The sequence below is a fragment of the Equus przewalskii genome, chromosome 6, assembly GCF_037783145.1.
Source record: "Equus przewalskii isolate Varuska chromosome 6, EquPr2, whole genome shotgun sequence".
NCBI lineage: Eukaryota > Metazoa > Chordata > Mammalia > Perissodactyla > Equidae > Equus > Equus przewalskii.
Window position 1 is genome coordinate 51,752,948 of NC_091836.1, and position 26,662 is coordinate 51,779,609.

At 40.1% G+C, this 26,662-nt stretch overlaps 2 protein-coding genes and 1 pseudogene across 2 annotated transcripts; all 3 read right to left on the reverse strand.

Moving 5' to 3' along the window:
* Positions 1–1,039: 1,039 nt before the first annotated feature.
* LOC103561869 (olfactory receptor 7D4-like) lies at positions 1,040–1,978 on the reverse strand. The gene has a single exon (XM_070626679.1). The coding sequence runs from the start codon at positions 1,976–1,978 to the stop codon at positions 1,040–1,042; it is 939 nt and encodes a 312-aa protein (XP_070482780.1).
* Positions 1,979–8,436: 6,458 nt separating this feature from the next.
* LOC139084298 (olfactory receptor 7D4-like) lies at positions 8,437–11,787 on the reverse strand. Its single transcript, XM_070626680.1, has one exon. It carries the CDS (start codon positions 11,340–11,342, stop codon positions 10,299–10,301), a length of 1,044 nt encoding a protein of 347 aa, XP_070482781.1. The 5' UTR covers positions 11,343–11,787; the 3' UTR covers positions 8,437–10,298.
* Positions 11,788–23,131: 11,344 nt separating this feature from the next.
* LOC103561862 (olfactory receptor 7D4-like) lies at positions 23,132–24,338 on the reverse strand (annotated as a pseudogene).
* Between the last annotated feature and the right edge of the window lie 2,324 nt (positions 24,339–26,662).

Below are 26,662 nucleotides of genomic sequence, written 5' to 3' on the forward strand. Positions count from 1 at the left end.
TATGAAAAGTAGGATAGAAAAGTCACTGTCAGCTATCCAGATTAGAGTCCAACATGATCTCAGTCTCTTCTTTTGAAAAGTAGAATGAATAAGAGAAAATATCTCAGAGAAATATTTTCAAGATGAAATAAAGTCGTACATGCACAATCTTGATTTGATAAGTACTTTGTTGTGATGACTGTGTGATTTTAATTCCATTTCTTGGGGGGAAGACAAGCACACAACCAAATGAAGGCGAAGAATTTCAATGTTTGAGAGGATAATTTTGGGGAAGCAACATCAGCACTTGATATGACAAGTGCTTTGAATATAAGTTAAAAATCTTAAGAATGACTGCAAGAACATTATACACAATAGCCAAGACTTGGAAGCAACCTAGGTGCCCATCAAGGGACAAATGAATAAAGAACATATGGTGTGTATACAGAACAGAATACTACTCAGCCACAAGAAATGATGAAATCCAGCCATTTGTGACAACATGGATGGTCCTTGAGGGTATTATGCTAAGCGAAATTAGTCAGAGGGAGAAAGTCAAATACCGTATGCTATCTCATAAGTAGAAGATAAACAAACACATAGCAGTGGAGATTGGATTGGTGGTTACCATAGGGGAAGGGGCGGGAAGGGCAAAAGGGGTGATTAGGCTCACATGTGAGGGGATGGACTATAATTAGTTTTTGGGTGGTGAACATGATGTAATCTACACAGAATTTGAAATATGTTACAATGTACACCCAAAAGCTAAAAAAAATAAGAAATAAAAAATAAAAATAAATAAATAAGAATGGCTGCAAGAAAGCTGACCAACTTGGAACTTTATGGACAGGATACAAGCAAGAAAAGTTAAAAAGGAATTACTGAGGAGGTTGTTAAGGAGAAATCAATACACAAACAAATAAAAGTGAAGTCATAGGTGCTTTGGGAATTGAAGAAATCAATCATGTCTTTTAGGTGTGATAAGGAAACAGAATATTTATATTTGCAACAATTGCTTTTGGGGTCACAGTGCCCACTTAGTTCTGAGGCCACTGATCCATCACAGACAGGAGGCTGTTCCCCTGAGCAGCCTTCCCAGGGCCCCTTTCACATCCTTGTTCCTCAGGCTGTAGATGAAGGGGTTCAGCATGGGGGTGACCACGGTGTACATCACTGAGGCAATTGAGCTTCTCTGGGAAGAATGAGTCACAGCAGAACTGAGGTAGACTCCCACACCTGTCCCATAGAACAAGGAGATCACAGAGAGGTGAGAGCCACAGGTGGAAAATGCTTTATACTTGCTCTCAGAGGTGCCCACCCTCATTAAGGAGGAGACAATCTGAGAGTAAGAAAAGAGAATCCCAGTGAGAGGAAACACAAGCAGCAGAGCAGTGGCCACATACAAGGAAATGTTATTGATGAGGGTGTCAGAGCAGGCCACCTTGAGAACCTGAGCCAGTTCACAGAAGAAATGTGGAATTTCAGTGCCTATGCAGAAGGTCAGCTGCACCATCAGTAGAATAAGAAACAGGGAGACAGAAAAAATGACCGACCAACACATCAGAACCAAGATGCAGCAGAGTCGTGGGTTCATGATGACCATGTAGTGCAGGGGGTGGCAGATGGCCACAAACCGGTCATAGGCCATCACAGTCAGGAGGAAATCATCCATTCCAGCAAAAACCATAAAAAAATACACCTGACTGAGACATCCTCTGTAGGAGATATCTTTGCTCTGTGTCTGGATATTCATTAGCATCTTTGGGATAGTGGTGGAGATGAAGCAGATGTCAACAAAGGACAGGTTTGAGAGGAAGAAATACATGGGGGTGTGGAGGTGTGAGTCAGAGCTGATGGCTATGATGATGAGCAGGTTCCCAAGCATGGTGACCAGGTACATGGACAGGAACACTCCAAAGAGCAAGGGCTGCAGTTCAGGATCCTCTGAGAGACCCAGGAGGAGGAATTCTGATACTTCTGTGTGGTTTCCTGCTTCCATGCAGCTAGTATGTCTGCCAGGAAAGGAGATAAACGCAATGTTTGATGAGCATCCAACTGGCACCTCAGCTAGTGAGCACCTCGTGATTCCACCTTTAGGAAACTTCACACTTTGTTGAGTTTTTCCAATGACAGTGATTCATTCAGCCAAGTGGTAGCCCATTTCCACTTTAAATCTGTGTGATCATTCAGACTTTTCTTAATTTAGCAGAAATCTCTCTCTCTTTTCTCCCATTCCCCAAATTTAACTCTCTTATTCAAATCTACAGACATAAACCGATTTTGTCTTTGATAAAATTATTGTGTTTGGAATTTGGAATTTAGAAGACAATGATTTTGTCTTCCAAAATTATTGAAGACAATGGAGAGCTTTACTTTGGTAATCTTCACAATTCCTTCATTCTAAGAACTTTGTAATAGTGGTTAAGACACAGGTTTTCCACTTAAACAAACTGAATTCCGTGACCTGATGGTTCCTATTGATGTCACAGTTAATTCTCATGTGTATCATTTTTTTTCCCCTAAAATTGCGGTTACTGCTATTACATTCTGTGTAAGGTTTAGAAATGCCTTTGTACATAGTAGGATCTCAAACAGTGATAGCTTTTGTTATCATTATTAATCTGTTCTTTTTTTAATCACATATTTTATTTTTTATTTTTTTGGAGCTTGGCCCTGAGCTAACATCTCTTGCCAATCTTCCTCTTTTTATTTTTCTCCTCAAATCCCCAGCAAATAGGTGTATCCTAGTTGTAAGTTGTTCTATTTCCTCTATGTGGAATGCTGCCACAGAATGGCATGACCATGCCTAGGATCCAAACCAGCAAACCCCAGGCTACTGAAGTGGAGCATGTGCACTTAACCACTCAGCCACAGGGCCAGCCCCAACTGTTCTTTTTAAGGTAATTATTCTTGATATATAACTCTCCCATAGTACAGTACAGAGCATGATTTAGAAAATGGGATCTTGAGTCAGACTTTATAGAATTTTCCTCCACCACCTACTATCTCCGTGACCTTGAGGAAGTTATTTAATCTCTCTTAGCTACAGATCCTTTACCTCTACAGTGGGAGTAGTAAACACGCCCTATATTGTTAAGACTGTTCAGTCAATTAAATGAGATGATGTATGTAATTTTTCTTGTTATTCCTGTGACATACAATGGACACTTGATAAATGTCAGCTTCCATTCTTAACATCACAATAAATCTGTCTTTCATGGCTATCACTTATTAAATTTCCCTTAAACTGGAGCTGCCAATCAAGGATGGAATTCTGATCATTATAAACACAACAGGGTTGTTACCTCTTTTGACCACCTTGCAGCACTAATTAGTGAAGATACCTCTGGCTTCCTCTTTCCTAGACTGCTGCCAGGCAGATTCTTCCAAGAAGAGGAAAAGGCGTGTGGACTACATATAAGAGGAGGAAACAAAATCTCAAAAGTATTAAAATAAAATACAAGGCATGTGTGCTCATGTGTACATGTTCAGAAGGGGAGATGTGTTGTATTAACGATCAATGCACTTAAATTTAAAAAGAATATGATTGATATATTGGACAAAAAATATTTAAAGTGTCTATAAATCATATCATCCAAAAAATTGAAAATTTAAGATTTGAAAATAAATATTTGTATTCTCTGGGGGGGGGGGGTGGGAGGTCAGTGTTAATTCCTAGAGAATGCTAAATAATTAGAGAGAAAATATCATTGAGGACCAATTTAGTGCTGGGAAGGTGGGTAGAAAAGACTTCCCTAAAATATGAATACTTGAGCTATGAAATGAAGGATGGGTAATTTTTAATCAGGTGAAGTAAGGAAAGGACCAGCATTTTGGGCTGAGAGAACAGAATTCCTAGTTGCCCTGTGGGTCAGTGAGCTTGAGAATGGAAGGATTTGAGAGGCTAGTGAGATGGAGAACAGAGAGTGAGGGTCAGGAGGGCAGAGTGCAGGAGGCCCACAAGCCCAGCATCCTGTACCATTCCTTGATGTACCTCTCACGTTGGTAATTTTACATTTATTTTGGGGTGCGAGGATGTGAGTGCTTTTGCTCACGATTGTCTTTCCAGGGACTTACGTGTTGCATGACACATAGCAGGTGTTCAACACACAAATGTTAGATGTGTAATAAAGACTGAGGTGCAAAATGTCAACTGTAAAAAAGTATACAAAAAATAATCTTCATGCTCACATATACCAGAATACAGACACAAAATTTAATAGTAAAATTAAATGGAGGGCTTTTATATGTATTTTAAGAAAATATTACATCATCAATAAATAATACTTATTCTAGAAATGGGAAGTTGGTTGAATACTGTGATGTTTGTTCACATAATTCATCACTAAAATAGGTCAATGAAGAGAAATCATAATCATAGTTACAATAGAAAATGCATTTGGAAAAGTATAACAGTCATTACTGTAGTTAGCAGCTAGGATAGAGCCTCTCATTAAATGAGGAAACTGAGAACAATTTTTAAACTCAATAAAGAATAGTTATATTAAATCTGCAGCCAACAGGATATTCTACATTAAAACACTAAAATATTTGTGTTAAATTCATAAAGAGACCAAGGCAGTTGACTCTAAATTCAATCACTTCATATTCCTCTGAATATTTCAAGAGACTGGTAAGATCAGTAAAGAAAATTGGCCTGAGTACACAACAACAGGAATAATTATGTTATTTGAGATGATATTACGGTCAGTAAAGTGAAACAACAAGAAGAAGAATCAATACAGAACTATTAAGTGCTAAAAGTGAGTCAAATCTGTTGCAAAAAATGGTCAGGGCACATAGAAGAAAAATACAGTCACATTAGGAGCAAAGTAGAAAATACCTGGTGCATAATAGATCTCCAGTGAGTGGTTAGTGAAGAAATGATTAGACACAAGAAATCCAACAGGAGTCTACAATTACAGGAAAGAGTAGCGAAGAAGTAGAGACTCTCTGGAAAATAACTCTTATTGGAGAATTGCTCTAGATTCCAAAAAGTGTGAGAAGGAAACAGAAAAGATCTGGTTCAGTAGATATAAGATACCTTCAAAATACAGAGACCGCACCTTCATAGACTAAATAAATATGGGACTGTCCCAGTCTCATTACTCTTGAGGGAAAGCCCAGTACCCATATTCTCTCCTCTTTGCCTTCTTCCTCCACCAGCCTTCACTGGGATACACTGACCCTCTCTGACGGTTATCACTGGAGTTTTCTGTTCTCTGAGGTCTGTCCCTAGGAAGCCCAACTGGGTTTGCATTGGGCTGAGATTACATAATTATAGGTAAAGGACAACAGCAAGATGTTTAAAGTTTCCAATGTCTCAAGGGTTGAATTCTCAGAGCCTCTCATTAAAAAAATTGTTCTCTTGACTCTCCTCTCGGCAAACAATTCAGCTCCCTTGGGGTACAAATATAAGAGAATGGACAATTCAGCCAATGTGTCTGGATAGGCAGCAAAGGGGGAAACTGAATTTATTTCCTTCAAGGAGAAACTCTTCTTAATTTAATTTGACATAAAAAATACAAGGTGTCTCAGAAGAAAACTTTAATTTCTGCAAGAACCAAGCTCAGGAGACAGCTTTCTGTGATGTTCTTCTCTTGGAGTCTTTGGAGATTTTGTGGCTCACTTGGTGTCCAGAATGTCACGAAGACAAACAGATCCTTTCTGAAGAACAGCAAAGGGGTTAACAGTTTTGGTTTTGTTGAAAGGACTAATCAGATGAGGATGAAAACATCCCTTGATATTTGCTGGTGACATGGAAACTTTTGTTGATATTAGTGAGGGATCCACTTATGACCTCTCAATAGAGGGACAGGGTGGAAGTAATCAGGGAGAGTGGGTTGGAGAGTGAGTATTGAGGAAATATGTGTGGCAAACATAAATCATATAGAAAGTTTGTCCAACAAACAGAGGGCAGTGGTAAGACATATCCTGAAGTGAGTATCAAGTACGGGAGAGTTAAAAAACTTGTAATGAAAGATATTTAAGTTCAAAGAGAATGATCGTATTTCAGTGGACATTTGACTACACAGGAGGTGTTGACTACATTATTCACAGGATGCAATGTACACTCCAAATCAAGGACAATCATAATGTGCTGTATCTCCAAATTAGAGAATACATAGGTCCAGAAATCAACCATTGGAAGTAGAAGCAACCCAATCTCACATCTCTCCCAGTGAGCCACTTGGAGAGTTTGTGCTTTAGGTTTTCACAGTTCTGACCTCTGCGTGTTTAGAGGTCTTGACTCCTAAAGGTGTATAACTTCTAGGAGTATGACAAAAGTCCCAGTAAACGTCAAGCTATGTTGCTTCTTGGCATTTCAGGTCTCTCATGCCAAGAAGAGGAGTCATTGTCCCTGCAGGTGTAATTGACTCTGGTCATCTGTGTCATTGTGTGACCATGAAAATGGACATGCACTGGTACTCTGCTGTGTTCAGTCTGTGGCTGGGAGCAGCCCAGGAGCAACCTCAGTGCCAACACAGTGGGGGATGCAGATGGCTGTTGGTCAGTTATGCTCCCACAGTAAGACATCTGAGTGGTGCGACCTTGGAAGAAGCAGATTCGTTTAGCTGAGTTCAATTCTCAAAGAGGGCTGAAGGCTGAGGGCTGTCAGATGGGTGCAACCCCTGAACCTGGAATAATAAGCCCTTAATCTGGAAGGAGGATCTGGGCACGGCAGCATGGCATTCACTGGAGTCCATCACATGGGACAATTGAATACCTTTTTTTTAATTGAGATACAGTTGACATACAATATTATATTATTTTTAGGTGTATACGATGAGTCAACATTTTTATATACTGGGAAATGGTCACCACGATAAATCTAGTTAAGATCCATCATCACACAGAGTTACAAATTATTTTCCTTGTCATGAGAACTTTTAAGATCTACTCTCTTTGCAATTTTCCAATATACCATACAGTATTAGAAACTATCATCACATGCTGTATATTACATCCCCATGACTTATTTACTTTATAACTGGAAGCTTGTCCCTTTTTATCACCTTCATCCATTCCTCCCACACTCTGGCAACCACCAGTGTGTTATCTATATCTATAAGTTTGGTTTTTGTTTGTTTTTTCAGCTGTCTTGATCAGTATGTTAAAGAACAAGAGGTCAATAATTCTTACCACAGGAATTTAAATGTTTCAACTTTAAGAAATTTATTTTCATTAATATATTTCAGAAATATATCAATACAAAAGCTGGCGAGTCCAACTGGAATCAAAATGAATTTGAGAATTTTTAACAGGCATTGCTGCAAATAGTGGTGTGTATGTGTGTGGGCATGGAGAAATGCAAGCTCTCAAAATAGGAAAATAAGGATATATCATCCAAATGAAAAATAATGTAGATTTTTCAATGAGATTTAATGTTCCATTGAACACGGATGCCTTAAGAAATGACAATAAACATGCAAGAATTGCTACTATGAACCATACGTTGTAAACATTATTCTGACCATGGAAACACATGGATAAGATGAAAAAAGGGGACATAAACATTGTAAAGTAAAAGACAAGTGTATCATTATTAGGAGACAAGACTTTGGAGGTGGAGAGGCCTGAGATCTCTGAAGATGCAGCCCCATGTGGGAGCTTCATCATCCGTTTCAACAAATCCCCTAGGGCACTTGGTTTCAAATTTTAGCCATGTTTATGATCCACCTAGATGGTTTATTAAACACAAATAGCTGGGTGTGAACTTGGAGTTTCTCATTTAGTAGAACTGGGATAAAGGACAAGAATTTGTGTATCTAACAATCTCCTGAGGGTTGCTGGTCCTGCTGGTCTGGAGACACTTCCAGAGACACTTGTGTCCCTAGCACTCTGGTCTAAGAAAAGGTTTTCCTCCACTGTTTCTCTCCCCCTCCTCACCCCGCCCTCAGCCTTTACTGGGAAACACTGGTTCTTTCAGATGGCATCTGAAACCCCTGATGGTCCTGTCTCTTTCTCCTATGGTGGCTTTTCCCCAGAAAGTGCAGGGAAAACCTCCAGGTAGGGAATTCATAACCCATATCTCTGGGAGGCCCAAGATGGTTTGCCTTGGGGACACTGAGACCTTATTTAAAGTTTCCAGGACATTGGGGGCTGAATGATCAGACCTCCTCATTAATAAATTGTTCTATTGTCATTCTACTCTATAAACAATTAAGCTCCCTTCAGGTAGAAGGAGAATAACAGAAACAAAACTTTCTGCCACCTCCCTTTCCCTGAAGATAGCTGCAGAGAGAGATGGGTTTCTTTCTTCCAATTATTCCTTCTTTATCTGATACATGCAACATTTGCAGGCAACAAGATCATCCTCCTGGAGATTAAAAAATTTATCTTCCTTCAAAGAAGTCTCTCAGGTCTCCTTATGTTCCTGCCCTAATTCTTGCCATCCCTTCACAGGATTAATTTCAAAGTTAGGAGTTTCTCCTTGAAGGATGTGTCACTGTTACAAGAAACCCAATAGACTTGACCCTCAGAATCCCATTGTCACAAAAATGAAATGCTTAAGAAGGGTCCCCTTTCCAGAAGGGATCTCCAATAATTACCTTCTTTTGTATCTCAAAGTACCTAAATATTTTCATGATGCTGTCTTTATACATCAGACTTTATTACCTATGTTCGTTTTGGTACCCACAGAAGCAGACGCTGAGCCAAAGATTCATGTACAAACACTTTATGGGAAGGAGCAATGAATGGATGAGAGACAGCAGAAGTGGATGCGGGGAAGAAAATGCATCCAGTAAAGCTTGCATTATGTCATCTACCACAGGAAATGAGCAGAGTTTTTATCCTGTGAGTAAATTCTGAAAAATGGTACAAACTTCAAACTTCAGAATTATCTCAGCTAAAGGGTGAAGGAGAGGGCATACCCCACAACTATCCCTCAAGGACTGTCTCTGAGGGAACATAATTCCTTGTTACTTAATCCACAACATACTTGGCAAAGAAGGTTCCAGATGGTGCTTGCACTTGGCAGTCATGCAATGGAGATGTTGAAAGGATCCCAGAAAACATGAGACGACTGTCAACAGCATATACTTCTCCATCCTTTCCCGCAGACTCAATTCTACCAACATTCTTCTCAAAAGCTGAGCTAAGTTCTCAACACCTTCCACATGTGTGTAACTATGATTCCTGATGGCACCTCCAGAAAGTCCCCCAAAATATATACAACTGAATGATAAAGCAACTCTGATTCTATTATATTCATTATTACATTTTTTTAGGATCTTAGAGGGTATATGTCAAAATTGCAATGATGGAAAATAAAGGTCAAATAAAGGAAGTAAGGGATGCAAGGAGGGAAGAAATGAAGGAAGGATGGAAGGAAGAAAGAGAGTAATGAAGGAAGGAAGGGGATGAATGGAAGGAACACAAAGAATGAAGCAACATCTCAGAGTTATTCTAGGTGGTATATTACTATGAATCATCTGAACAAACCAGCTTACAAATGTACATTCCTACTTTGAAGTTGAAAATCTCATCACTATTCTCATGAAAAGTAGTGTAGCAAAGTCATGGTCAGCTAACCAGGTTAGAATCAAACACAATCCCAGTCTCTTCTTTTGAAAAGTGGGGTAAATGAGAGACAATATCTCAAAGAAATGTTTTCCAGATGAAATAAAGTGATACATGTGAAAAGACAAGCGCAATCCTGATGTGGTAAGTGCTTTGTTGTGATGACTCTATTATTTTTATTCCATTTCTTCTGGAGAAAACAAGTGCACAACCAAATGTAGGTGAAGAACCTCAACAGTAGAGAGGATAATTTGGGAAACCACATCAGCACTTTACATGATAAGTGCTTTAAATCTAAAGTTACAAATCTTAAGAACGACTACAAGAAATCTGACCAAATGTGGAACTTTAATGCACAGCATATAGAGAAGAAAAGTCAGAAAGGAATTACTGAGGAGGTTGTTGAGGAGAAACTAATACAAAAACAAAACTGGGGGCCGGCACCGTGGTCGAGTGGTTAAGTTTGCGCGCTCTGCTTCCGTGGCCCAGGATTTCGCTGGTTCAGATCCTGTGTGCAGACATGGTACTGCTCATCAGGCCATGCTGAGGCAGCATCACACATGCCACAACTAGAAGGACCTACAACTAAGGATACACAATTATGTCCACGGGTGTTTTGGAGAGAAAAAGGAAAAATTAAAACATCTTTAAAAAAATAACTGAAGTCATAGATGTTCTGGGAATTGAGGAAATCAAATATGTCTTTTAGCGAAGAAAAAGAACCAGGAGATTTAAATTGCAACACTTGCCTTTGGGGCCCACAGGGTCCACTTAGTTCTGAGGCACGTGACTTATCACACACAAGGGGTTGCTCGATTGAGGAGCCTTCCCAGGGCCCCCTTCACATCCTTATTCCTCAGGCTGTAGATGAAGGGGTTCAGCATGGGGGTGACCACAGTGTACATCACTGAGGTGGCTGAGCTTCTCTGGGAAGAATGGGTCACAGCAGAGCTGAGGTAGACCCCCAGGCTTGTCCCATAAAACAAGGAGACTGCAGAGAGGTGAGACCCACAGGTGGAAAATGCTTTATATTTTCCTCCTGCAGAGGACATCCTCATTAAGGAAGAGACAATCTGAGAGTAAGAAAAGAGGATCCCGGTGAGAGGAAATGCACACAGGAGGGCAGTGGCCACATACAAGGAGATATTATTGATGAGAGTGTCAGAGCAGGCCACCTTGAGAACCTGAGCCAGTTCACAGAAGAAATGTGGAATTTCAGTGCCTATGCAGAAGGTCAGTCGTACCATCAGTAGAATATGAAACAGGGAAACAGATAAAATGATCAACCAACACATCAGAACCAAGATGCAGCAGAGTCGTGGGTTCATGATGACCACGTAGTGCAGGGGGTGGCAGATGGCCACAAATCTGTCATAGGCCATCACAGTCAGGAGGAAATCGTCCATTCCAGCAAAAACCATAAAAAAATACACCTGACTGAGACATCCTATGTAGGAGATATCTTTGCTCTGTTTCTGGTTGTTCACTAGCATCTTTGGGATTGTGGTGGAGATGAAGCAGATGTCAACAAAGGACAGGTTTGAGAGGAAGAAATACATGGGGGTGTGGAGGTGGGAGTCAGAGCTGATGGCCAGGATGATGAGCAGGTTCCCAAGCACGGTGACCAGGTACATGGACAGGAACACTCCAAAGAGCAAGGGCTGCAGTTCAGGATCCTCTGAGAGACCCAGGAGGAGGAATTCTGATACTTCTGTGTGGTTTCCTGCTTCCATGTAGCTAGTATGTCTGCCAGGAAAGGAGATAAAAGCAACATTTAATGAGCATCCAACTGGCACCTCAGCTAGTGAGCACCTCGTGATTCCACCTTTGGGAAGCATCACCCTCTGTTGAGTTTTTCCAATGACAGTGATTCATTCAGCTAAGTGGTAGCCCATTTCCACTTTAAATGTGTGTGATCATTCAGACTTTTCTTAATTTAACAGAAAACTCTCTCTTTTCTCCTACTCACTGATTTTAACTCTCTTATTCAAATCTATGGACATAAGCCAATTTTGTCTTTGATATGACTCTTCCAAAATCATAGAGACAATGAATAACTTTACTTTGGTAATCTCCACAATTCCTTCATTCTAAGCACTCTTTAATAGTGGGTAAGACACAGATTTTCCACTTAAACAACCTGACTTCTGTGACCTGATGGTTTCAATTGATGTCACAGTTAATTCTCATGCGTATCATTTTTTTTCCTAAAACTGTGGTTACTGCTATTACCTTCTGTGTAAGCTTTAGAAATGCCTTTGTACACAGTAGGATCTCAAAAAGTGATAGCTTTTATTATCATTATTAATCTGTTCTTTTTTATCGTATATTTTATTTTTTATTTTTTTGAAGCTTGGTCCTGAACTAACATGTCTTGACAATCTGCCTCATTTTATTTCTCTCCTCAAATCCCCAGCAAATAGGTGTATCTTAGTTATAAATCATTCTATCTGCTCTAGGTGGAATGCTGCCATAGATGGCATGACTGTGCCCAGAATCCAAACCAGCAAACCCCAGGCCACTGAAGTGGAACATGTGGACCTAACCACTCGCCCATGGGGCCAGCCCCAACTGTTCTTTTTATGACAATTATTTTTGGTATATAACTCTCCCATAGTACAATACAGGGCATGATTTAGAAAATGGGATCTTGAGTCAGACTTTATAGAATAGAATTTTCCTCCACCAGCTACTATCTCAATGACCTTGAGGAAGTTATTTAATCTCTCTTAGCTACAGATCCTTTACCTCTACAGTGGGAGTAGTAAACACGCCCTATATTGTTAAGACTGTTCAGTCAATTAAATGAGATGATGTATGTAATTTTTCTTGTTATTCCTGTGACATACAATGGACAATTGATAAATGTCAGCTTCCATTCTTAACATCACAATAAATCTGTCTTTCATGGCTATCACTTATTAAATTTCCCTTAAACTGGAGCTGCCAATCAAGGATGGAATTCTGATCATTATAAACACAACAGGGTTGTTACCTCTTTTGACCACCTTGCAGCACTAATTAGTGAAGATACCTCTGGCTTCCTCTTTCCTAGACTGCTGCCAGGCAGATTCTTCCAAGAAGAGGAAAAGGCGTGTGGACTACATATAAGAGGAGGAAACAAAATCTCAAAAGTATTAAAATAAAATACAAGGCGTGTGTGCTCATGTGTACATGTTCAGAAGGGGAGATGTGTTGTATTAACGATCAATGCACTTAAATTTAAAAAGAATATGATTGATATATTGGACAAAAAATATTTAAAGTGTCTATAAATCATATCATCCAAAAAATTGAAAATTTAAAATTTGAAAATAAATATTTGTATTCTCTGGGGGGGGGGGGAAGGTCAGTGTTAATTCCTAGAGAATGCTAATTAATTAGAGAGAAAAATATCATTGAAGACCAATTTAGTGCTGGGAAGGTGGGTAGAAAAGACTTCTCTAAAATATGAATATTTGAGCTATGAAAGGAAGGATGGGTAATTTTTAATCAGGAGAAGTAAGGAAAGGACCAGCATTTTGGGCTGAGAGAACAGAATTCCTAGTTGCCCTGTGGGTCAGTGAGCTTGAGAATGGAAGGATTTGAGAGGCTAGTGAGATGGAGAACAGAGAGTGAGGGTCAGGAGAACAGAGTGCAGGAGGCCCACAAGCCCAGCATCCTGTACTATTCCTTGATGTGCCTCTCATGTTGGTAATTTTACATTTATTTTGGGGTGTGAGGATGTGAGTGCTTTTGCTCATGATTGTCTTTCCAGGGACTTACATGTTGCATGGTACTCAACACACAAATATTAGATGCATAATAAAGACTGAGGTGCCAAATGTGAACTGTAAAAGAGTATACAAAAAATAATCTTCATACTCACAATACCAGAATGCAGACATAAAATTTAATAGTAAAATTAAATCGAGTGCTTTTATATGTATTTTAAGAGAATAGTACATCATCAATAAATAATACCTATTCTAGAAATGGGAAGCTGGTTTAATACTGTGATTTTTGTGCACATAATTCATCACTAAAATAGGTCAATGAAGAGAAATCATAATCATAATTACAATAGAAAATGCATTTGGAAAAGTATAACAGTCATTCCTGTAGCTAGCAGCTAGGATAGAGCCTCTCATTAAATGAGGAAACGAGAACAATTTTTAAACTCAATAAATAGTTATAGTAAATCTGCAGCCAACAGGATATTCTATATTAAAACACTAAAATATTTGTGTTAAATTCATAAAGAGACCAAGGCAGTCGACTCTAAATTCAATCACTCCATATTCACCTGAGTATTTCAAGAGACTGGTAAGATCAGTAAACAAAATTGGTCTGAGTACACAACACCAGGAATGATTATCTTATTTGAGATGATATTATGGTCACTAAAATTAAACAACAACAGCAAAAATCAATACAGAACTGTTAAGTGCTATCAGTGAGTCAAATCTGTTGCTAAAAATAGTCAGGGCATATAAAAGAAAAACACAGTCACGTTAGGAACAAAGCAGACAACACCTGGTGCATAATAGATCTCCAGTGAGTGGTTAGTGAAAAAAATGATTGGACACAGGAAATCCAACAGGAGCCTACAGTTATGGGAAAGAATAGAGAAGAGGTAGAGACTCTCTGGAAAATAACTCTAATCAGAGAAATGCTGTAGATTCCAAAAAGGATGAGAAGGAAACAGAAAAGATCTGGTTCAGTAGATATAAGGTACCTTCAAAATACAGAGACTGCACCTTCATAGACTAAATAAATATGGGACTGTCCCAGTCTCATTACTCTGAGGGAAAGCCCAGTATCCATTTTCTCTTCTCTTTGCCTTCTTCCTCCACCAGCACTCACTGGGATACACTGACCCTCTCTGATGATTATCACTGGAGTTTTCGGTTCTCTGAGGTCTGTCCCTAGGAAGCCCAACTGACTTTGCATTTGGCTGAGATTGCATAATTATAGGTAAAGGACAACAGCAAGATGTTTAAAGTTTCCAGTGTCTCAAGGGTTGAATTCTCAGAGCCTCTCATTAAAAAAATTGTTCTCTTGACTCTCCTCTCAGCAAACAATTCAGCTCCCTTGGGGTACAAATATAAGAATGGACAATTCAGCCAATATTGTGTCTGGATAGGCAGCAAAGGGGGAAACTGAATTTATTTCCTTCAAGGAGAAACTCTTCTTAACTTGATTTGACATAAAAATACAAGGTGTCTCAGAAGAAAACTTTAATTTCTGCAAGAACCAAACTCAGGAGACAGCTTTCTGCGATGTTCTTCTCTTGGAGTCTTTGGAGATTTTGTGGCTCACTTGGTGTCCAGAATGTCATGAAGACAAACAGATCCTTTCTGAAGAACAGCAAAGGAGTTAACAGTTTTGGTTTTGTTGAAAGGACTAATCAGATGAGGATGAAAACATCCCTTGATATTTGTTGGTGACATGAAAACTTTTCTTGATATTAGTGAGGGATCAATTTATGACCCCTCAATAGAGGAACAGGGGTGGAAGTAATCAGGGAGAGTGGGTTGAAGAGTGAGTATTGAGGAAATATGTGTGGCAAATATAAATCATATAGAAAGTTTGTCCGACAAACAGAGGGCAGTGGCAAGACATATCCTGAAGTGAGAATCAAGCATGGGAGAGTTAAAAAACTTTTAAGGAAAGATATTTAAGTTCAAAGAGAATGATCGTATTTCAGTGGACATTTGACTACACAGGAGGTGTTGACTACATTATTCACAGGATGCAATGTACACTCCAAATCAAGGACAATCATAATGTGCTGTATCTCCAAATTAGAGAATACATAGGTCCAGAAATCAACCATTGGAAGTAGAAGCAACCCCATCTCACATCTCTCCCAGTGAGCCACTTGGAGAGTTTGTGCTTTAGGTTTTCACAGTTCTGACCTCTGCGTGTTTAGAGGTCATGACTCCTAAAGGGCTATCACTTCCCGAAGTATGACAAAAGTCCCAGTAAACGTCAAGCTATGTTGCTTCTTGGCATTTCAGGTCTCTCATGCCAAGAAGAGGAGTCATTGTCCCTGCAGGTGTAATTGACTCTGGTCATCCGTGTCATTGTGTGACCATGAAAATGGGCATTCACTGGTACTCTGCTGTGTTCAGTCAGTGGCTGGGAGCAGCCCAGGAGCACCCTCAGTGCCAACACAGTGGGGGATGCAGATGGCTGTTGGTCAGTTATACTCCCACTGTAAGACATCTGAGTGGTGCGACCTTGGAAGAAGCAGATTCGTTTAGCTGAGTTCAATTCTCAAAGAGGGCTGAAGGCTGAGGGCTGTCAGGTGGCTGCCACCCCTGAACCTGGAATAATAAGCCCTTAATTTGGAAGGAGGTTCTGAGCACAGCAGCATGGACTTCACTAGAGTCCATCACATGGGACAATTGAATACCTTCTTTTTAATTGAGATATAGTTGACATATAATATTATGTTAGTTTTAGGTGTGCAACATGATGACTCAACATTTTTATGTACTGGGACATGGTCACCACAATAAACCTAGTTAACATCTGTCACCACACAAAGTTGCAAATTATTTTTCTTGTCATGAGAACTTTTAAGATCTACTCTCTTAACAACTTTCCAATTTACAATACAGTATTAGAAACTATCATCACATCCTGTATATAGGATTTAATTTCAAAGTTAGGAGTTTCTACCTGAAGGACGTGTTACTGTTCCAAGAAACCCAATAGACTTGACCCTCATAATCCCATTGTCACAAAAATGAAATGGTTAAGAAAGGTCCCCTTTCCAGAAGGGAGAATGCAAACACTAACAACTTTGGTACTGAAAATCAAGCATTTTGAAGAATGGAAATATCCTGAGAATTGACTGGGCACATGATGTTACTGCAGAGCTTGAGGAGATCAATTGGAGATGGAGGTAGAAAGACACCAGATGAGTTGGTTGAAGAAAGAGTGAGCAGAATAGAAATGGAAGTAACAAGTATAGACCAAATGCTCCAAGAGTTGGGAGCAATACCCAAAGGGGAGTATGGGTCTATAAATGAGTGGCATTGTCATTGAAAGAAATGGGAATGTGGAACATCCCCATGATATTGGAAATTCTTACATTTCAAGAAGACATTAGTATATACAGGATAAAGGATAAGGGAGAGCTGTAGTTCTGCCCAAAGTTAGGAAGGGAAAGGATTCAAAGTTCAGCCAGACGATTTTAATAGACAGTCATTAATAAAATAATTATCCAAATAACTATTTAATTACAATGGTGGCAAATGTTGTTATGGATGGTGTCGTGTCCAAACAGTTCATATATCTAGGTGGCCCTATAACTGAGAATGGGAGGATGATGGGTAGCACTCAGCCCAGCATCAATTTGTCTAACTCCTGACTTTCTCAACAGGAACTTCTTCTTTCTGTGCAAGTATCAGATTTGTGCTACCACCGGTGCAGACTGATGATTGCCAGACAAATACATTCGATCTCTGAGACAATAGCACCAGCACCACTTCTGTTCCCCCCTCACCTCAACCTTTCCAAGATTCAACTGATGTTTTATCCTCCTCAAAAGGTTGCTCTTTCTGTTCTTCCCATACTGTGAAAGTTAACACCACCAACTGTGGCACCCACGGAACTGTTCTCCTCTCGTGGTTCTCAATCCCACTGATTTTTACCCCTACAGGACAACTGGCAATGTCTGGAGACATTTCTGGTTATCACAACTCAGTGGTGGCATCTAGTGGTTAGATGACAAGTATCTGTCAAAAATCTTACCATACACATAATGGCTCTTCATGACAAATAATTATATATAACAAAGTGTTAATATCATCATGGGTTAGAAATCCTGGTAAAGACCATTGAAGACTGATGTTAAAATTTTTCCTAAAAAAACTCAAACGATTCCCTACTATTTTGTAACAATATTGAAAATATTAGAAAAATGTCACAATCTTTCTCCATTGATTTCTGCTACTTCATCTTTTTTACGGTGGTTAAATTTATATAACATACAATGTACTGTTTTAACCATTTTTAAGTGTGCAATTCTGTACACTTGGCATTAAGTACATTCACATTGTTGAGCAATTATCACCACCTTTGATCTCCAGAATTTTTTAATTTTCCCAAACTGAATCTCTGTCCCCATTAAATACTAACTCCCTATTTTTCTCCCTTCCACAACCCCTGGCACCCATAATGGTACTTCATGTATCTATAAACTTGACTGTTATTGATACTTCATGTAAGTGGAATCATATAATATTTATCCATTTGAAATATCTCCATTTGGCATTTCAAAATCTGAACTTCTGATGTCCCCCTTCCTTGCCAAATTTGCTCCACCCACAGCTCTCCGTATCAATGGATGCAATTCTATTCTTTCAGTTCTTCTGGATCCAAACCATGAACTCATTCTTATTTCCTTTTTTCCTATCAGATCCATATCCAGACTGGCAATGAATCTTTTTGACTCTACTTTAAAAATATAGACCAACTGACCAATTATCAACCCTTACACTACTGTTCCCAATCACACCTAGATACCTATATCTCATCTGGCTTGCTACAGTCAGCTCCAAGCTGGCTTCCTTACACCCTCAAATCCATTCTCAACCCAGTAGCCAGAATGATCTTTTTAAATCCTCATTATATCACTTGTCTGCTCAAAACTGGGCAATTAATCCCCTTGTCACTCAGAGTAAATGAAAGCAAAAGCCCTTCAATGGCAGAGAAGGCCTCACGAGATCAGCCCCTGATACCTGTCAGTCTCTTCTACTGTGCTTCCCCTCTCTCCCTCTGCTGCAGCTACATTCCCTCCAGTTAGCCTTTTACTCCAGGGTCCTTGTATTAACCTTACTCTCTGCCTGGGCCCCTCATTCCTCTGATATACACTCCTCTAAGTCATTCACTGTCTTCACAAATGTTGCCTTCTCAATGAAGTTTATGAAGACCATCCTCTACAACATGACAACCAACACTCTCTACACTCCTGACTCTCTTTATCCTGTGGAGTTTAGCCAAAAATTGTGACTGACACGTAGTAAATACTCAGTAAACATAAGTTTGATATATTGAATACATTAGTGTGGTTCTAAAGGGCTGCCAGTGTCGTTGTCTCCTGAGCACAGTTGATTGGTTCAATGTGGGAAGAGGTCATGACTTTCTGAGGTAATTTTTTATACATAAAGAGAAAATAAGTCCCATTCCTCTTTATTAGTGAAGCTATGAGTTATGAGTTGTGAGAGCGGCTGGTTTCCATGTCTCTTTCCATGTGGGAGCAGCTGGTCTGAGAAAATAAACCTGATACTCTGAACAGAAATTTTCATAATGGTTGAGTCCCTCTGTCCAGTGTCCAGCTGGCTTCTGCTTATCTATGTACAAATGGACCAGGAAATTCTCTTCTATCATTTGTCAGCAAAGCAGACCTGTCTTGTGCAGCCTTCTCTTCACCTGAGCCAGGACCATGAGAGGATCATGCTGTGGGAAGATCAGAATTGCCACTCCAAAGGTCATCTATTTTGCCTGATTTTATTTAAGAACAAAGGACTCAGAAAGAATCTTTGACCTTCCCATCAACGGCCTAGCAGAATTTAAGATAGAAGGCTTGTCCCAGGATGGAGCTAGCACTATACATAATACTAAGTGTGGTAAAGTGAGAGGAACCTTGCTAGACCCTCTTTTATCAAAGTTCACTCTCAGGTCACATTGTCTATAGACGGCCCAGCATATATTTGTTCACTAAATATTTGCTTTTCCATCTCCACGTAAATTGCCTTCCTCTCCTTTGAAGCCCTGAACCACTACACACAATGTCCTCTTTTGCCTTTAACTAAAGATGGTATTTAAGGTGGCTTCAGTCATTTTGGTGAATTACTCAGTTTTCCTGGGTTTTTCTCCTGTATACATGTTATTAAACTTCATTTCATTCTCTCCTATTATTCTGTCTCATGCCAATTTAATTCTTAGACCAGCCGGAAGAAACCAGATGGTAGTGGAATAGTTTTTCCTCCTTTACAATGCCCAGTGAAAATCAGCAAGGCATGCCATAAGAGACCCTCTACCTTCGTAGCTCAAGGGCTTACTGATCAATTGTTGGCAAATTCTACCTCACACACATCTTTTGCGGCAGGTTGCCTAATAGCCTCCCAAAGATGTTTGAACCTATGAATACGTTACCTCTGAGGGCAAAAGGCACTTGAAGGTGTGATTAAGTTAAGAATATGGAGATACAGAAATTATCCTGAATCTGAATGGGCTCAATGTAATCACAAGCATTCTTGTAAGAGGAAGGCAGCAGGGATACAAAGAGATTTTAAATGCCTTACTGTTAATTTGAAGATGGAGGAAGGGGACAGAGACCAATGAATTCTGGGAGCCTCTAGAATTTGGAAAAGGCAAGGAAACAGATTCTCCCCTAGTGCTTCCAGAAGGAAAGCATCCTTTCTGGCACATATTAAATTTCTTACCTCCAGAATATTGGTTTAATAATAAATTTGTATCATTTGAAGCCACTAGACTGATAGAAATTTGTTACCGCAGCAGTAGGTAACTAATACGTTTTTCTTCTAAACTCTACTGATCTCATGCTACTCTTCTTGGTCAGGTCCCCATCATCTCTCCCCTGGACTATTTCCACAGCCTCCTAACTGTTCCCTGTGCCTCCAATTTCTCCCACTCAGGACAATACTAAAGTCCTCATATTACACACATTATTACATTATTGCTCTGGTTTTCAATTGCTTATGAAATCCTTAATATGTCAAATACACTCTCAATGGTCTGTCCTTCATCTACATACCCAATCTTATTTGTAATACCTCAGCCATATGTTCCTTATAGCCTCCTGATATGCCTAACTTTTGAATAGCTCTTGAATACCACTCAAATATACTCTTCAGTTAAGTTTCTACTCATTTTTTATTATTCACCATTTAAGCATATTCTCCTTTTAGAAGTTTTTCCTGAATACCAAGTATTTGCCAAGATGTGGAAAAACTTCAACATTCATGCTTTCCTGGTGGGAATGTAAAATGGTGCAGCCACTTGAGAAAACAGTTTGGCAGTTTCTTAAAAAAATTAAGCATACATTTACCATATAGCCCAGTAATTGCACTCCAAAGTGCCTACCCAAGAGGAATGAAATGTATGTCAACACAGAGACGCATACACAAATCTTCATCACAGCGTTATTCATAATAGCCCCATGGGAAATATCCAAATTTCCATCGGCTGGTAACTGGATAAGCAAAATGTGGTATACACATACAATAGAATACTATTCAATTAAAAGGAAAAAAATATTGATGCTTGCTTCACATGGATGAACCTCAAAAATAATTGTAAGTAGAAGAAGCCAGATAAAAAAAGACCACATATTGTATGATTCCATTTATACAAAATATTTGAAAATGCAAAGAGCCAGAAAGTGATAATTGGTTTCCCAGGACTGAGGTAAGAGTGGAAATTAACTGCAAATGGGCACAAGAGTACTATTTGAGGTGATAGAAATATTCTAAAACTGAATTGTGGTAAAGGTTGCATAATTCTACAAATTTACCAAAATAATTGAGTACATTATCATGGGTGAATTTCATGTATGTAAATTATACCTCAATAAAAATGTTAAACAATATATGTCTAAATAGTTTTTTCTGTAATTGCTCGAGATGAGTTGAAAACTTTTACCTTTTTTTCCACAGGATTGCCTACAGATCAGTTTGGTCATGTTCACTCCTCTATATTGCAATCCCTTGCATCTCTTTGGCCCGCTCCTCAATTTCTACACGGCAGATAATAAATACAATCTGGGTTAAAACCTGATTGTATATATGAACTGAAGTCACATCAAATGAGCCTTTTGTCACTAATGAATTATAAGTTTTGAGTAATTTTGCAGTCTTTACTATGTCTCCAATAATTACCTTAGTTTTTCTGCTTTTTCTCCCCAAATCCCCCCAGTACATATTTGTATATTTTAGTTGTGGGTCCTTCTAGTTGTGGCATGTGGGACACAGCCTCAGTATGGCCTAATGAGCATTGCCATGTCTGCATCCAGGATCCTAACAGGGGAAACCCTGGGCCACCAAAGCAGAGTGCATGAAGTTAACCACTCAGCCACAGGGCCAGCCCATCCAATAATTACTTTCTTTTTTTGTCTCAAACTACCTAAATATTTTCATGATGTTGTCTTGATACATCACAGACTTTATTACCTGTGTTTGTTTTAGTATCCATAGAAGCAGACACTGAGCCAAGGATTCATGTACAAGCACTTTACGGGAAATAGCAATTAATGGAGGAGAGACAGGAGGAATGGATGCAGGGAAGACAATACATCCAGTAAATCTTGCATTATGTCATCTACCAAAGGAAATGAGCAGAGTTTTTATCCCGTGAGTAAATTCTGAAAAATGGTACAAACTTCAAACTTCAGAATTATCCCAGCTAAAGGGTGAAGGAGAGGGCATACCCCACAACTCTCCCTCAAGGGCTGTCTCTGAGGGGACATACTTCCTTGTCACTTCTTCCACCACATATTTGGCAAAGAAGGTTCCTGATGGTGCTTGCACTTGGCAGTCATGCAATGGAGATGTTGAAAGGATCCCAGAAAACATGAGAGGACTGTTGATGGCATCTACTTCTCCATCCTTTCCTGCAGACTCAATTCTACCAACATTCTTCTCAAAAGCTGAGCTAAGTTCTCAACACCTTCCACATGTGTGTAATGTGTGTAACTATGATTCCTGATGGCACCTTGAGAAAGTCTCCCAAAATATATACAAGTGAATGATAAAGAAACCCTGGGTCTATTATATTCATTATTACATTTTTTTTAGGATCTTAGAGAGTCTATCTCAAAATTGTAATGATGGGAAATAAAGGTCAAATAAAGGAAGTAAGGCAAAAAAGGAGGGAATAAATGAAGGAAGGATGGGAGAAAGAAAGGAATGATGGGAGGAAGGGGGATGAATGGAAGGAACACAAAGAATGAAGCAACATCTCAGAGTTATTCTAGATGGTATATTACTATGAATCATCCAAACAAACCAGCTTCCAAAGGTACATTCCTACTTTGAAATTGAAAATCTCATCACTATTCTCATGAAAAGTAGTATAGCAAAGTCATTGTCAGCTAACCAGGTTAGAATCCAACGCAATCCCAGTCTCTTCTTTTGAAAAGTGGGGTAAATGAGAGAAAATATCTCAAAGAAATGTTTTCCAGATGAAATAAAGTGATACATGTGAAAAGACAAGCACAATCCTGATGTGGTAAGTGCTTTGTTGTGATGACTCTATTATTTTCATTCCATTTCTTCTGGAGAAAACAAGTGCACAACCAAATGTAGGTGAAGAACCTCAACAGTAGAGAGGATAATTTGGGAAACCACATCAGCACTTGATATGATAAGTGCTTTAAATCTAAAGTTACAAATCTTAAGAATGACTGCAAGAAATCTGACCAAACGTGGAACTTTAATGCACAGCATATAGAGAAGAAAAGTCAGAAAGGAATTACTGAGGAGGTTGTTGAGGAGAAACTAATACAAAAACAAAACTGGGGGCCGGCACCGTGGTTGAGTGGTTAAGTTTGCGCGCTCTGCTTCCGTGGCCCAGGATTTCGCTGGTTCAGATCCTGTGTGCAGACATGGTACTGCTCATCAGGCCATGCTGAGGCAGCATCACACATGCCACAACTAGAAGGACCTACAACTAAGGATACACAATTATGTCCACGGGTGTTTTGGAGAGAAAAAGGAAAAATTAAAACATCTTTAAAAAAATAACTGAAGTCATAGATGTTCTGGGAATTGAGGAAATCAAATATGTCTTTTAGCGAAGAAAAAGAACCAGGAGATTTAAATTGCAACACTTGCCTTTGGGGCCCACAGGGTCCACTTAGTTCTGAGGCACGTGACTTATCACACACAAGGGGTTGCTCGATTGAGGAGCCTTCCCAGGGCCCCCTTCACATCCTTATTCCTCAGGCTGTAGATGAAGGGGTTCAGCATGGGGGTGACCACAGTGTACATCACTGAGGTGGCTGAGCTTCTCTGGGAAGAATGGGTCACAGCAGAGCTGAGGTAGACCCCCAGGCTTGTCCCATAAAACAAGGAGACTGCAGAGAGGTGAGACCCACAGGTGGAAAATGCTTTATATTTTCCTCCTGCAGAGGACATCCTCATTAAGGAAGAGACAATCTGAGAGTAAGAAAAGAGGATCCCGGTGAGAGGAAATGCACACAGGAGGGCAGTGGCCACATACAAGGAGATATTATTGATGAGAGTGTCAGAGCAGGCCACCTTGAGAACCTGAGCCAGTTCACAGAAGAAATGTGGAATTTCAGTGCCTATGCAGAAGGTCAGTCGTACCATCAGTAGAATATGAAACAGGGAAACAGATAAAATGATCAACCAACACATCAGAACCAAGATGCAGCAGAGTCGTGGGTTCATGATGACCACGTAGTGCAGGGGGTGGCAGATGGCCACAAATCTGTCATAGGCCATCACAGTCAGGAGGAAATCGTCCATTCCAGCAAAAACCATAAAAAAATACACCTGAGTGAGACATCCTGTGTAGGAGATGTTCTTGCTCTGTGTCTGGATGTTCACTAACATCTTTGGGATGGCTGTGGAGATGAAGCAGATGTCAACAAAGAACATGTTTGAAAGGAAGAAGTACTTGGGGGTGTAGAGGTGAGAGTCAGAGCTGATAGTCAGGATGATGAGCAGGTTCCCGAGCACAGTGACCAGGTACATAGACAAGAACACCCCAAAGAGCAAGGGCTACAATTCTGGATCCTCTGAGAGACCCATGAGGAGGAATTCTGATACTTCTGTGTGGTTTCCTGCTTCCATGTAGCTGGTGTGGAAGAAAGCAGAAATAATGTTTAATGAACATGCAACTGACACCTTAGCTAGAAAGCATCACTTGATTCCACGTGTAGCTGGACAAACTTCACCCTCTGTTGAGTCTTTCCAATGAATGATTCCCTCAATCAATTAGTACCCATTTTCCATTTTATATGTGTGTAACAATCAGACTTTCTTTAATTAAGCAGAAATCTCTCTCTCTTTACCTCCTACTCACTGGTTCTAATTTTCCTATTCAAATCTGTGGACATAAACCAATTTTGTCTTTGATATGACTCTTCCAACATCATTGAAGACATTGAAGAACTTTTCTTGGGTAATCTCCCTACTTCCTTCATTCTAATAACTGTAATAGTAATTAAGACCTGGGGTTTCAACCCAGACAACCTTAATTCTGTGATCTCATGCTTCCTATTGATGTTACAGTTGACTCTTATATGCCATAATTTTTTCTTTCTAAAAATGTAATTGCTGCATTACCTGCTTTGCCAGGTTAGAAATGCCTTTATGGAGGAGTGACATCAGCATCATGGCAGAGTAAGTTGTTCCCTCTGTCTCTCCCCTCTAAGTTATAACTAAACAGATGTCCATTAACCAAAAGAGGATTCTCTACACAAGACATCAGGATACCTGAGAGATTCATGCAGCTATATATTTGAAGGTGGGTGGACAGGACCTTCAGGAATCAGTGGAACTAAAGGAGTGGGCCCCGCCCCCTTGCCAGCAACAGTGATCCAGGTCATACAACTTGACACAGTAGCCAGCACAACTGTGAGTGGAAGAGGGCCAGCCCAGGCTGCATGCAAACACTTTTGGAGAGGTAGCCCAGCCTGAGGGTGTACCAACACACTACAGCTGCTGAACCCTTGCAAACATTCCCCATTGAATAGCAGCAGCTCAGCTCACACAAAGGCACCCTGCCCACTGAGCACAGCAGCCCTGCTCACATGAGAAAAACCTGCCAAGTGCCTACAGCTAGCCCTTGTGAACCCAGAGCAGCCCAACAGGCACAACTACCAGCAGATGCCACGAGAAAAAAACCACATCTCCTACCCACCCTGCCATGATAACAGTGGAATCTGCAACCAGATACTATGACTAATGTGCTGGGAGAGGACCAATTCGTCAAAAACACCATGAAGAACTACAGTAACACTACAGAACAGAAGGAAAATGGTAAGACTCCAGAAACCAAGCTTGAAGTCACAGAAGATTACAATCTAAATGACAGAGAATTCAAAATAGCTGTCATAAAGGAACTTGGCGAGTTACAAGAAAATGCAGAGAGATGGTGTCAAGATGGCAACATAGGTGGACTCTGAACTCACTTCTTCCCATAGACACACAAATTTACAACTACTCTTGGAACAATTACCCCTGAGAGAGCTGAAACCTGGATAAAAAGAACCCCCACAACAAGGGATTGTGCTGAGTAAGAAGGAAAAAGCAAAAATACATTTCTGGAGAGAAAAAAAGCCATCTTTGAGCCACAGTGCTTCATGGCAAACTGGGAGCAATGCTTAAGGTATGAAGCCTTCACTGGTGAAGTGGGGGATCTGAGCAGGGGAGCATTACCACTATAAACAGCTTTTGGACTCAGTGCAACTGAGACAAGGGTCATAATATCTGGCTTTGCTGACTATTAACTACAACAGAGAATACCCCCAGAAAAGCTACTGGACATAAGGGAAAAAAGCCTGCTCTTAAATGGCCCACACACAAATTCACCCATTTCAGAAAGCAGCCTAAAATCACCAGAAAGAAATGTGCAGTCTTTTGGTGAAAAGAGACTCTCTTGATAGGTTATGTATGCACTTCAGTGAGAGGTGAGAACTTCCTAGGGACTGAGACATTGGTGGTAGCTGTTACTGTGACCTATTATAGGCATGCTGTCACAGAAACAGCCCAGGGGTCTGCCCCACCCACTAGAGCACTGATTTAATTCAGTTCAGCCAGGGCAGGCAGCCCATGATAGGGACTAGCTCCACCCAACAGCAAGCTCTCAGGCAACTTGTGAGGCCACATAGGTAGCGTGCCTGGAAACTCTTCCATCACGCAAGTGGGTCTGCCTCTGTGGAGCAGGGCATTCACAAGGGTCAGACCTGCATTGGTGGAGTGTGTGGGTCCACTGTAGTAGGGTGACTGGGTCCATCTCAGTTAGTCAGAGCACAGACACGGTGCAGGACTGTGTTGACTGGGTCTGTGGCTCTGTAGGCAGTGGGGTTTGTCAGCTTCAGCAGACTTTTGCTTCTCAAACAACCACATAGGGGATCAGCCCTACCTTCCAAAGCCTGAAAAAATTGTGTGCT

Excerpts from the sequence above, each read along its gene's own strand:
- LOC103561869 (XM_070626679.1), bottom strand. The coding sequence starts at position 1,978 with ATGGAAGCAGGAAACCACACAGAAGTATCAGAATTCCTCCTCCTGGGT.
- LOC139084298 (XM_070626680.1), bottom strand. The coding sequence starts at position 11,342 with ATGCTTCCCAAAGGTGGAATCACGAGGTGCTCACTAGCTGAGGTGCCA.